We start from the raw sequence: 13,076 nt of genomic DNA, 5'->3' as shown, positions 1-13,076 counted from the left end.
TGTGGGCAGCAAGACTGGCCAGAACTGATCTGCCAAAGTCGGTAGTTTCACATTTCCATTGCAAATGGAACTCAAATGAAATCAGATACATTAGTAGTGCAAGTGATTTACAAAAACCCAAACAACCACACAAAACAAAACAAACAAAAAAACCCTCACAAAACTACCACCACTGCTAGGCCTTAACCATTGTGGAACTAGAACTGTCAAGCTTTATACCTGAGAACACAAAAGTAAGGCAGACTGTTGGATTACTGATTTATTGAGACTTTCAATGTACTTTCTTTTTTTTTCTTCAAAAGTACAACTTTTGCTGAAGTACTTTTAATATTTGTAAGTACTATAACTTGTTAAGGTCTGTAGAAGCAGGACAAATTTAGTTGGGATATCTCTACTAAAACTCTTATCTAAAGATACCTCTGTCATCTCTACTAAAAACTCGTAATGGTCCTACTAAGCCTAAGGCATCCACAAGCATAATTATAATTTTTCTACTTTGTTCTCTCATTTCTGTTTGAGTTCTGGTGGAGTTGCTGGAACAAGTTCACTGTTGATTGTCAGATACCTTCTTAAGTAAAAATCAAGTATGATAGTCAACAGTGCTAAGAGATGATTCTTTTTTATAGAGCAGGAAGGTTACACAAGTAACAGTCTAAAAAAAAAAACCTGTGCAGTGTTTGAGATCCTCAGTTTACTTCCCCAGTCTTTTCTCTGCATTTCTGTGCTGAGACCTTTCATCTCCAAACTAAATGAGTAAGTATGGGCTGTAATGCAGTATATTCATCTTTGTGTTCTTAGAATGCTGAAGACACTGATTTTTCCACAATGCTGACTTAAGCAGTTCTTGAGACCATGTTATTATGAGATGGACATAAAAGGGTGAGCCATCTTGTGGAGAGATCTGGACAGGCTGGAAGAGTGGGCTAGCAAAAACAGTATGAAGTTTGATAGAGACAAGTGCAGAGTCCTCCACCTGGGTCAGAATAACCAAGGGGCCCACTATAGCCTAGGGTCTGTGTGGCTGAGGAGCTGCCTTGCTGAAAGGGGCCCGGGGGTCCTGGTGCACAAAAAGCTCAACATAAGTCAGTGGTGTGCTGCTGCAGCAACAAAGGCAAATCAGATCCTGGACTGCATCCACAGGGGCATTACTAGCAGAGATGGAGATGTGATCATCCTGATCGACTCGGTGCTTTTCAGGCTGCGCCTGGAGTACTGTGTCCAGTTCAGGTCCCTGCAATTAAAGAAAAATGCAAGCAGACTGGAAGTGGGTCCACAGGAGGGGCCACCAAGATGGTCAAAGGGCTGAAGAACCTGCCCAATGAGGAAAGGCTGAAGGAGGTCTTTTCTTCCTGGAGAAGAGAAAGCTCAAGGGAGTACCTTATCACAGTATTCTAGTACTTAAAGGGCAGCTATAAAGAGGATGGAGGCGCTCCCTTTGCACAAGGAGCTACATCAAGAAGAAAAGGAGCAATGACTGTTTCCACCATAGGTGTCTCCTAAGCCATTCTTGGGATCCGTTTTGATCCAGTCGGAAATATTGTTTTTTTTAATCAAGTTAAAGCTCTTGGTAACAGATGTCTCCCACAGAGGCACCACTTTTACTCCAAGTGTACTATGTTATGGTTAAACTGTATAATGAGTTTCCATTTTCTCCAACAGGTACCTCTTTGGTCTGTGTTAGCCTGTAATTCTATATTGCTTTGTTTCAGTCATTGCTTTTCATCTATTCCTTTCATTGGGTTTCCAGTGGATATAGTTATTTAATGGATCTAGTCAACGTAACTTCTGTTTCTTTGCACTGAGTGCTTCATCACTTTGGAAAAAACTCTTTCAGTAGTTGCTTTCCCTCTGCCAGAAATCACAGTGGATCTGATGTGATTCACTTTTGCTTTCTCCTCCATCTTCACAATCCAGTTTAGTCCCCTTTATTGAGCTGTTAATGATGGGGGGGGAAGGGGCTGTTTAAGTGAAAGAAATGAGTGGATTTTTCATAATTTAGCATATCTGAAGATGTATTTAGGTGAAAGAGAATTCTTTCTCCTTGCCTCTGTCATGTGCAGAACCAGCCAGGGTAACTTTAAAAAAATAATAGATTTTGTGCAAATGAGGACTGTGGTGCAGATAAATCATATGGAATTGTTTAAAATCTGTGTGTTCCTTGCATATCTTAAAATTTGTTAGCGTAGCTGTGATGCTCAAACTGTTAAAGAAAGGTAAAATTAATGATTGGATGACAGCTGGAGTGAGAAGGAAAGATGTAGTCTCTGAGAATTCAGTTCTGAAACGTCTTGAGGCAGGCATATTCTTGCTAGGGCAGGAGGCAGTGAAGTACAGAAGAACAAATACTTCTGTGAAGTATTGTGAAGTACATCTTGCTGTATGTAGGTTGGTAACTGCAAAGTCCCAAAGCTCAACAAGCTAGCTTGAATTCTGGTATCTGTACATACTGATTCTGGAATAAATTCTGTATTGGAAATACTTGTCCTTCATGAAAACAGTTTGACAGACTGGACTGCTTTATCTTGTATTGGTCAAAGTAACAAAATTAACTTGGTGTGTAGAATGCAAATGCTTGGGTGCAGCTCCCCTGTGAATCTTGTGTTGTTTTTCTAAAATTGCCAACAACAATAAAAAAAAAAAGGGGGGGTGGGGAGTGGGTGCAGGAGGAAGAGGAGAAGGTTCCTTGGACTGATTTTCACTGAACTGGGAAATAATCTGCTTGAGTATTGGGTATCTTACCACCTAAAATAGAAAAGCCTCCTAGAGCTGCAACCATGAAGCAGAAATGGAGTCTTGGGTGCAATTGTTTTGCTAAGTTTAAATTGAAGTCTGTTGAAGTACCGATACTCTAACATCCCTACACATACTTACACCAGGAGAGCATTTTCCTAGAAGGTGCAGTTATCTTGGCTTCATATGAGGAAACAGCACTTGATAACGTCCTGCGTTTCAAACATGCCACAAAACCCCACTGTTTAGCTTTACCCAAGTACTTCGAAACCAGGTAAAAAGGCATTTCTTGAAAAAAAAACTGAACTACTCAGCCTGTTGATTTCCGTGCCATTTGGAGACCATCAACAAGACTGCTGTTATTGATGTGCACTAGACAGAAGTGATTCATGTTGGGTGACTCGTGAGTTGATCAGCTACTCATATGACACATCTTGGCATAAACAGAGAATTTCTCAGTACTCTGGGGGTTTTATATAAAAGGAAAGGGGTAAAAATGGAAGTCTCACCCATGAAAGTAGTAGCTTAATATGTTTTTCTTGAACCAAGACAAATAAGGGGTTGAGTTGGTTAAAGAGTATTGTGAGGCAGGAAATTCCCACCTGATGCCTCATACATTGTTTCTTTTAACATTCCTGCTTGTGTAACACACAGGAGCATCAGGAACAAAGGAAATGAGTTATTTATTGAAAAAGGCCTAAGAAAGCTTTCAATATAGCTGATGAAAAAAACCTGAGTCTTCGGGACGTTTTTGCTTAATATTTGCAATTTTGGTGCCTGGTTTTAAGACTGGATAGTGAAATTCTTTTCACCAAAAATCCAGGCTGTATTAATATCTTCATTACTCATCTACACCTGAAATTTGCATGACAGATTTTTGTCTCAACATATTAAAAAATCAGGATATGATTTATCAGAAATTTAAGCACCATACTTAAAAAATGGGTTTTCTCTGTGGTGTATGTGGAGCTAGAAGCCAACTGAAGTGCCATCCAAAATGGCTTACATAGCATGGATTTCTTTCCTTTGCCATGTCATGATAGGGGTTACTGTGTGGGAAAGGCCTAGAGGCCTGATCTGAGGTGACTTTCTGGAACAAGGCGTTTGTTCAAAATGTTTAGAGAGTAATAAAGACAATTCAGTGCATGCTCTTTGCTGCTAGCTGCAGCTTTTTTAAAGAAAAATTCCTCCCCTGAGCAATCCAGCATGTTTTCTGTGGGGTTGGAGTCAGTAGTGTTTACCAGTTGAAATGTAAGTTTTTGAGGCCTGCAGTTGATGGCCTGCAGTGCCCTGAGGAGAGCGTTAGGAACTGCGGCAGGCTTTCGGCTAAATTTGGTAGCTTTGGAGGCCAGCAATTGCTCTGGAGGTGAGGGGAGGCCTGGGCTGTTAGATTCTTGGTCGTTTATCTTTCCTCTCTTTTGTGTCTTCTGTCTAGCTTTTAACCTGTCACTTGCTATGTAAAAATCCTCAAAGCTCTTTTCTTGGCAAGTGGGTCAATGTGGTCAAGGTCAGACTTGTCTCATTCTAATGTGGAGAGGCAACTTAGTTGGTTTTAATCTGATGTCCCACTTAAGAGGGTCATGGAAGATAAGAACATGCATTTCCTTTCAAGTTTAGGTTTCTGGCATAACAGCTTGACAGAAATTCAAAACTGCTTTTGCCTCTTCTGAGTTTCATTTGGTGCCTCATGGGGAACATATCCAGCGCAGACAATCCCTGGATACCTCGACAGCTAGGCTGGTGTTTGGCAAGCACAGCCAGACTCGTGGGGAGGCTAGCGATGAAATTTTGAGTGACTACTTTTATTCCTTTGCTTTTGGCCTTCCTTTGTAAGTAATTTAAAAAAACCAAACAACAAAACAAAACCAAAAACTAACTACTCCTTAGTAGCATGGATTTGCAATGAGGAGCTGATTTGCAATGAGAAATCGTTCAGGACAGAGGATAGTGTTTTTCTGCATTTCCATGGGGCAGGATGTAACAGTCCACACATCTGTGGTTGAGAACATATATGTGAAATTTAGCTTGTAAAAATGTGTGTGCTATTATACAAGTGTTAATAAAGACAACCTACTGCCTTGAATTTAGCATTTAGTAATAGCAACATTTTGTTGTCACCAGCAAGGGGTTGGATATAAGATTGCTTTTTAATGTTCATCTACAGTAAGTCAGTGCAGTCTAATGAATAAGGAATACACTTAAGTGGAACTACTCAAAGGCAGATTTTTTGCCTTATGTATTAAGTGGATTCAGAATTTCCTGCGTTGCTAACAGGATGAAAAATTATAAACTGACAGTTCAGAATCTGCACGTCAGAACAGGGTAAAAATATAAAGTAAATGCCTGAATAGTATTCATCTACTCATCTGCTATATGCATTGGGTGTGAAATACTATATACCTAAACTCTGTGCTAGTATGGAAGTTAATGCTGGGTATCCTCTAAATACTTGCCTATAAAGTAGCATAACTGTCTATGTAAATTTAATCTGTACAATTGCTGATTCAAAAATTAAACACTTAACAAAGCACCATTGCTGGAGATCTCACACTGCCAGTGAAACTTCAATGTGACTGTAATTTCTAAGTGTAATGCTATGGTTATTCTTTGTTTCCATTTTTTTTGACAGTTCCTTCCTTATTGAGGGAATTACGACAATATGCTGATTGATACTCCCAAAATTAAATTTTAAGCTGGTCTCTAAATGACAGTGTTGGCATTTAATTTGAAATAATTTCTTTTTTTGAGTGGATATTCATGAAACAATGTAGGACTTAAGTTTTCAAAAAGTATTCTGAAGACTAGTTTTTGCAAACAAGAATGGTGTTAGGTGTGGGGTCTTTTAACATGTTTAATTTTTCAGGTGGCAGAGATAAGCGTGGAGGTCCCATTCTAACGTTTCCAGCGCGTAGTAATCATGACAGAATACGGCAAGAAGACCTTAGAAGGCTAATTTCATACCTAGCTTGTATTCCTAGGTAAGTGATGGTCTGGTAAGCTCTGAGGCTATAAAATGAAACAAATGGGTTATGTTGCAGTATATCCACAAGACAGAAGACTGAACAAGGTAAGAAAATGCACAAATTTATACCAAGTTCTTTCAGTTAGTGTTTTCAAACTGCTTTTTGGAAGAGACCTAAAGCACGTAATTAGAAACATGCTGGTCATCATTCAAAATATACCCGGTGTGGAGTGAGGTCAGCACAACTGTCCTGTTACTTGTATTAGGTAAGTTATACTGTCCTGGTATAGCACAGGAATAACCACAAGAAGTATATGTAACATTGCTTGTACAGGTCTCAGATAAACCTGTGAAGAGATCTGTGAAAGTACTGATATCATTGTATTATCAGCAATTGAAGATATGAATTAGAATGTGTTATTCAAATAAATCGGCAGGAGTCAAATCCAGTGCTAGTTGTGTATGTGTGTGTGTTTATATAGGCATACATATATACATATATTTATATATAAAAAGTTATGTATTATATATATGTAAAAAAGTTTGTTCACATAGATCTTTATTCATAGTAGTAACTGAATTGCGGACAAAAATGATTGTAAGACCCTGACTTGAGGTCCATATCAGAATCTGCTTGCATTTGGTGCAGACTGGAATAATGCTGACTCTGCTTGAATACATTTGCCTATGACATCAAGAAGAAGTTGTCACTACAGGTGAAAAAAGTCGCTTGGACAACATCCCTGAATGCAGTATCTTCCATATTTCTGTAATGTGTTAATTTATAGGCAGTTGTCTCTGCACCTGATGTAATCAGATGTCACTTTCAGATTTACAGATGTGCTTTCATAAAAATAACTTCAAGACATGTAGTTGATAGTGTGTATGGCCTTCCTTAAAAGCATTGGTTGATAACTCAGTTATTCTAGTCTTTATTTAACTTTGAAGTGTAGGAGTGTTTAGTACTTTTTTTTTTTTTTTTTTTTAAGTTAACTGGGGGATTTGGGGGAGGTAAAGGAAGGAGAACAGGGAGAAGGCTTGAGACTTTTACTTCTGAAATAATTTGACTTCATATTTGAATGTTTGAGATGTATTCTAGCCCTCTAGAGCTTCAAGTAACTGAAAAAGCTAGTAGATAAATGTGCATCAAAATATGCCCAAAAGAGTTTTCTAGAGATAATCTGGCAAAATACAGTGATTCTCTGGTAAAAGATGTATGCTAGTTTAGCATCAATAGATTTAAAATTAAAAGAAAGTTAGTGCAGATTTTATAGCTTTGTAAGCATCACAAAGCTTTGAGAATTAAGGGAGCTTTGTTAAATACAAGACTCGTTTTCATACGAGACATGTTTTAGGGATGGATCGTGCAACTCTTGCTAATTACTAAGTTCCAATTGGTACAAATAGCCCCAAACATGTGATCTGTTAGTTACTGCAGTACTGTTACTCCATGTAGGTGAAGATTCAGAGGTATCAGTTGTTTGGCAAGAGATCTAAACACTTAAGGTGATTCAGTCTCACAGTTTTACTAATTTAAAAATTTATCTGATATAAAAATATCAGGAAGCTTGTCACCAGTGCTGACTGGACCAGGTACTGTGTAGTTCAGGTTTACCAAACAGGTGACCTTGGCTGACTAAAGCCTCCTCGAGAAATTTTTGTGATCCTTGGCCAAAAGAGATTCATCTTTTGTCAGATGATGGGGCCATATGATGGGGCAACACATCTGCATTGTATCACGTGATGAGGGGCTGCTTTGTACACCTTAGTAGATGTATGCCTTGTGAATTAGAGGCAAGCACTCTTCCTCATGTGATGCCCAGTTTCTGTGGTAGGATAGGGATGGACTGAGCAGCACTCGTGTAATAGCATGAGCTTTTCAGTAATGGGTGTCTCTTTAAAACACTAGTCCCTTTTGTGCTTTAATCCTGTGAGGCTGTTAGAAAACATTTTCATCATGATCAGAAAATCATATGCTGTAGCCTACGAGTATGCCAGGCTAGTGAATTTTAATGTATTTCCTGCTACCATTGCGGTTTTGGGCATTCCCATGGGCAGGTGGGACAGCCAGCATCTATTGTGATAAACTCCTTTTTTAAATGGTGGTTGTTTGGTTTTGGGGTTTTGGTTTTTTGGCTTTTTTTTTATAAAAAAAACACTTTAATGAACTTTTTAAACTTTTATAAAGATTTCTTTTCTAAAGAACCTTTATTATCACTTCTTTCAAAAGCTCCTTTGCTGTCCTGTATCAGTCATAACTCATGTTTTTATAGTGTTGCCAGTGAGACTGTGTAAAGTATGCCAGTGAAGCTTCCCTTCTTGGACACATGTAAAAACCTCTCCACGAGAATTCCAGAATTGCATTTATGTTAGTCACATCACTGAAAGGGACTCATACTCAAACAATGGACATTTGGTGCCTTTTGATAGCCCATTAGCTATGATGCATTGGTTTTGAAATACTTTCCCTTTCCGTGTTAAGAAGGTCATGTATCCACTTCTGCTGGAACAAAATCAAGGTATCTGGTGTTGGTGGTAGTTGCCGCATTTGATCAGTGCCAAGTACTAAGTGTGCAAAAGGTATTGATGAAAAGAAATTAAATCTGTCATTATCAGAAGAGTTATCAAGGAGTTTGGATGTAAGATCTGTCAACTTTTGGACAGCAAAACTGAGCGCAAATTTAGTAGAAACAGGTTGATGTGGTTTTATTTACATCCATAAAATGCTTTCCTATCCATTATCTATCCACAAATTGATCCTGTTGCAGAAGGAACTGTCAATAAAGGGTGTTTTTCCCTCTACAGAGTCTTTAACTCTCAGATAATATGGGACTAAATCTGAGACAGTTTGCAAATGTTGCAGAACTGGTAGGTAAGAACAGTATGCCATCTTCTGTCTTTTAGAGGATCCCCTCAGTCATTAGAAAGGCATAAATATTGTTATCAGTAAAGTGTGGGTGCGTTCTGAAGAGTCAATTGTAAATGAATTGCATATTGCTGCTTCAGTAAATGGTGTGTTTAATGTGTGTATAAGGTGAAGGAGAAACAAGACCAAAAGATGAATCATCGTGAATATAAATGATGAAAATGAAAGAGGAGATAAAGACAGATTATCAAATCAGTAACAAGTGTAAAGCTATCACCCTCAAGGAGTTGGGCAGGGAAGGGGGAGAGAAACTTCCTGAGAGGTTCATGAGTTGTATGTGTCAGCTAGTCAATAGTGAGACCCTAGGGTAGGGGTCCTCAAACTTTTTAACCAGGGGGCTGGCGTGTGGATGAAGTGGCAGGCAGTCATCTGCGGCTGCTTGGTTCCCACCACCCCCCCCCCCCAACCCCTGGCTGGGGGTGGGGGTGGGGGTGTCTGTAAATACCAGCAGGCAGATTGAGGACCCTGGGGGGCCGTATATGGCCTGCAGGCCGTACTTTGAGGACCCCTGCCCTAGGGTGTTACACTTAGCTGAGGAGGCCACGTTCGTTAGGCAGTGTGGTGCAGCAGAGTGCTGTGTTTGAAGTTGTAACACTTGCTTGATAACCTTTTCTTCTTTCTTCTGCAGTGAGGAAGTATGTAAACGAGGATTCACGGTCATTGTAGATATGCGTGGGTCAAAATGGGACTCCATAAAACCTCTGCTGAAGATTTTACAGGAATCCTTTCCATGTTGTATTCATGTTGCACTGATAATCAAGCCAGACAATTTCTGGCAGAAACAGAGGACTAACTTTGGCAGCTCCAAGTTTGAGTTTGAGGTAATTTCCCCTATGGGATACTAATTTACATGTATTTCATGGTTTTACGTGTCCTCACCACTGATCAGCACCTTGAAAACTCTCAGATAAATTACGTTCTAGATGAGAGGAGGGGTACATAAGGCCTGTGGTGTTAGAGGGAGTGTGGGTTTTTTAATGTACTTTGGCTAGATAGTTGTGCATATTGCCATTCTATTTTATTTTTTTTTCTGAGCATGAGAAAGCTGGAATTAGGGTTTACCCCCAGTGGTAAGAAATTAGGTTTCGTCTGTTTGTTGTCTTCGTCTGCATTGTAGTAACTGTGATATCACCAGCATTCAGAGGAAAGCAGCCAACCGAACCTTGCTGTTACCCTCCTGCTGCTTTACAAGACTCAAAGTCAAAACTTAATCAAAACAGTAGTCAAAGGAGTGGTTGCTGTTTTCTCCTTAAGGTTAGTGAAGCAGGAAGGAAATAAAGTTTTTTCTTATTTGGGGAAATACCTGCAAGACAGGGAGACAGATCAGAATTGATATTTGAAAAGTTAAGTCACATGGACTTCACGAACAAAATTATCAACTCTTAGAAAGGGCAAAACAAAAACTTGAAAGAAAACTTCAAACTCATTTTACTAACAGCATTTTTTAATTTTAATTTTTGTCTTTTAGACAAATATGGTGTCTCTGGAAGGCCTTACCAAAGTAGTTGATCCTTCTCAGCTAACCCCAGAATTTGATGGCTGTTTGGAGTACAACCATGAGGAGTGGATAGAAATCAGAGTTGCCTTTGAGGACTACATTAGCAATGCAACCCATATGCTGTCCAGACTGGAGGAACTGCAAGATATATTGTCAAAAAAGGAAATGCCTCAGGACCTGGAAGGTGCTCGTAATATGATAGAGGAGCATTCACAATTAAAAAAGAAAGTCATTAAGGCCCCTATCGAGGACCTTGATGTGGAAGGACAAAAGCTGCTCCAGCGGATACAGAGCAGTGACAGCTTTCCCAAAAAGAACTCTGGGTCAGGGAATGCAGACTTACAGAACCTTTTACCCAAAGTATCCACCATGCTGGACAGGCTGCACTCAACACGGCAGCATCTGCATCAGATGTGGCATGTACGGAAATTGAAATTGGACCAATGTTTTCAGCTCAGGCTGTTTGAGCAGGATGCTGAGAAGGTATGGGGTTGGGGGAGGGGAGTATAAATGGGCACTGCTTGACAAACTTGAAAGAAGTACCAAGGGTAACTGCAAATAGTAATTTTTGTCTTTATAGTTGATCACTAAACTTTTAATGAGAAATGAAGGATTTCTTCATTGAGAATGACTCAGTCTTCTGGAGTAAAAGGGATGGAGTAGTAGCTCTGTGTTGTAAAGAACACAGGTAGCTGTCACCGAAGAAAATTAAGTGGTAGTGACTTTTGCTTTGGTAAGTTTTTATTCTAGACAGAAGCTTTTGTATCCATCAAGTGAAGAAGAGTGCTGTACACTATAAATACAGATGTATAAGGGCTACGTCAGTCTCCTTTGGAGCGACCCTTGGGATTTGAGTGACAGGCAGTCAACAAAGTCTGAGGAGTCTGACATGGGGAACTGCTTCATTGATGCAGTATTTAAAGTCCCAGGCTAAAAACTGATGTATCTCTTTTGACAGTGCATATGTCATTAACAGGGGACTGGGTGATCTCACAACATTTCAAACTAACCAGCCCCTTCAAATAAGAAAGCTCTTGATTGTCATGGAATTTGAAGAGGAAATGAGGCAAGCAGATCACTTTTAGATGAGCTCAATTAAGATCTATTTTCATATAGAATGGTTTTGCAATCACTTGTTATTAGCTTGTTACCATGGAACAAATAGCTTTAAGAAAGGGTGGGGAATTTTTCTCCGGCAACTAGACTGTGCAGTCAAGTGGTAAGTATGGTCTTTGGCTGGCTTCTAAAAATATTTCATGGAAGAATGCTTGAACTGGATGAGACCAAAGGTCTGTATTAAAGCAGTATCCTGCTCTGCAGCAGTGATCATAAGCAGATGCATAGGGAAGAGTAAAAGCAGAGCAAATATGTATACCACTGCTACTTCCTCCTCCCTCCTCTGTTTTCTTCCCCTGTACTTACCCTTACCCTCATCATTTCAGCTCAGGGACTTTCTTTACACTACTCTTGATGTTTTCTGATGTGTTTAGAAAAGAAATACTTTTTTAAAAGTACCATTTAAAGTGTTTACAGAATTGGTGTAACTGAAAATAGTAGGGGCATGTAAAGAGTTGGAAAAAATCTGGTCAAGTGCATTTAGAGTTATAGAATTATTTAGAAAATAACAAACCGTTGGTCTAGTATTGCTCTTTCAGGCCCAAAATGCTTTTTAGCAACCTTTCAGCCACTTAATTACAGCATTAATTATTCTTTATATAAAATATATTTTGATGGTGCTCATATGGTATTCAGCTCATCTAAAAGTTGCTCACAGAACTTAGGCTTTAGGAAACTCCTTGTGAAATACTGTGGGATTGATCTCTGTCCTGCCATGTGGTTGCATAAACTCTACCTGTGTTTTCTAGGTTCCCAATTGCAAGAATAACTCTATATTAAATTAATGTATCTTTCTTTCGAAATACAAGGAAACGTTAGGCACCTCAAAAGGGGGTTTACAGCAGCTAGCATACTTGGGACTTACCAGCCAGCAGAAAAAGATTAAAAAGAAGGTTTGTGTAGTATCCCAACTCACTTTTGGATTGAAGCCGCCCTTGCCTTAATCTACTTGCAGCCTTTATTTCACTGCTTGTGTCAGATTAGATTCCATAGCTCAGGGCTTCCTTATGTATATGTGTATATATATATAGACATACATATGTATGTCTGTGTGATTTATTTAGGTATGAGAAAGGGCTTGATCTTTGTTGGGAAAATAAAGGGTATTGGATGGGGAGAAATGAACATGTTCATTTTGGAGTACTTGCACAACTCTTTGCACGAGCAATCTGAGCTGGTTCAGAAGAGAAGGCAAAAAAGGGGTGAGGTGAGAGAGAATCTGGTTAGAATTGCCCTGTAGCAAAGACAAACTACCTAGAGAAAGGTGGTCACAAGCAGGACCAGTGTTTATTTTGAATAGTGTTTTAACACATCTTCACTATAGTCAAGATAAGAAACTGAAAATCTTAGGAATTTGTGATCAGCTGCCTTAGTTGTCTAAGCTCTTAAAACTTTTTTCTTTTGTTTACAGTCCTTTCCACACTATGGTCAACTTAAATTTGATTTGTCATGTACCTGGGTGGAATAATGGATTTAATAATATTGCTCTGTTAGCCAGCATATTTTTAAAGATCTTTAAATCTTTTAAAGACAGTTGCTGGAGGGTAGGAGGTGGGGGATAAACTTAGCCTTTTGCTGTGCTGCTTGGTCTTTGAAAACTGTCTTCCAGTGCCACTGTTAACATACCTATGTACCTCCATTCATGGGTGTTGTATAATTTGTTTGAGTGTTAAATTCTTTTTTTCTTTTTTAAACAAACATATTTAAACTTTATCCTTAAGCTTGTCTGGAAGAATGTATTGTATAAATCTGTGCTCATGTATAGTTTTAAAAATTTGTTTAGTAATAGAAAAGTTGTTTTCAAATCTGCTGTAAAGTTCTGAACTAAAAATATTAAACTTGCT

At 39.0% G+C, this 13,076-nt stretch overlaps 1 protein-coding gene across 5 annotated transcripts in view; it reads left to right on the top strand.

The window, feature by feature from the left end:
* Nucleotides 1-13,076, top strand: part of TRIO (trio Rho guanine nucleotide exchange factor) — a 255,638-nt gene that overhangs the window by 75,398 nt on the left and 167,164 nt on the right. For all 5 annotated transcript variants that reach the window (XR_008820638.1, XM_056330815.1, XM_056330813.1 and 2 more), the window contains exons 3-5: nt 5,594-5,708; nt 9,247-9,439; nt 10,087-10,599. Coding sequence is in view for 4 of the 5 variants with exons in the window: in XM_056330815.1 (XP_056186790.1) it covers nt 5,594-5,708; nt 9,247-9,439; nt 10,087-10,599 (821 nt within the window). In the remaining variant the exon portion in view is untranslated. The remainder of the gene's footprint in view (nt 1-5,593; nt 5,709-9,246; nt 9,440-10,086; nt 10,600-13,076) is intronic.

The sequence above is a fragment of the Falco biarmicus genome, chromosome 3, assembly GCF_023638135.1.
Source record: "Falco biarmicus isolate bFalBia1 chromosome 3, bFalBia1.pri, whole genome shotgun sequence".
NCBI lineage: Eukaryota > Metazoa > Chordata > Aves > Falconiformes > Falconidae > Falco > Falco biarmicus.
Note: the sequence above shows the minus strand (reverse complement) of the source record. Positions and strands in the feature narration are given on the sequence as shown.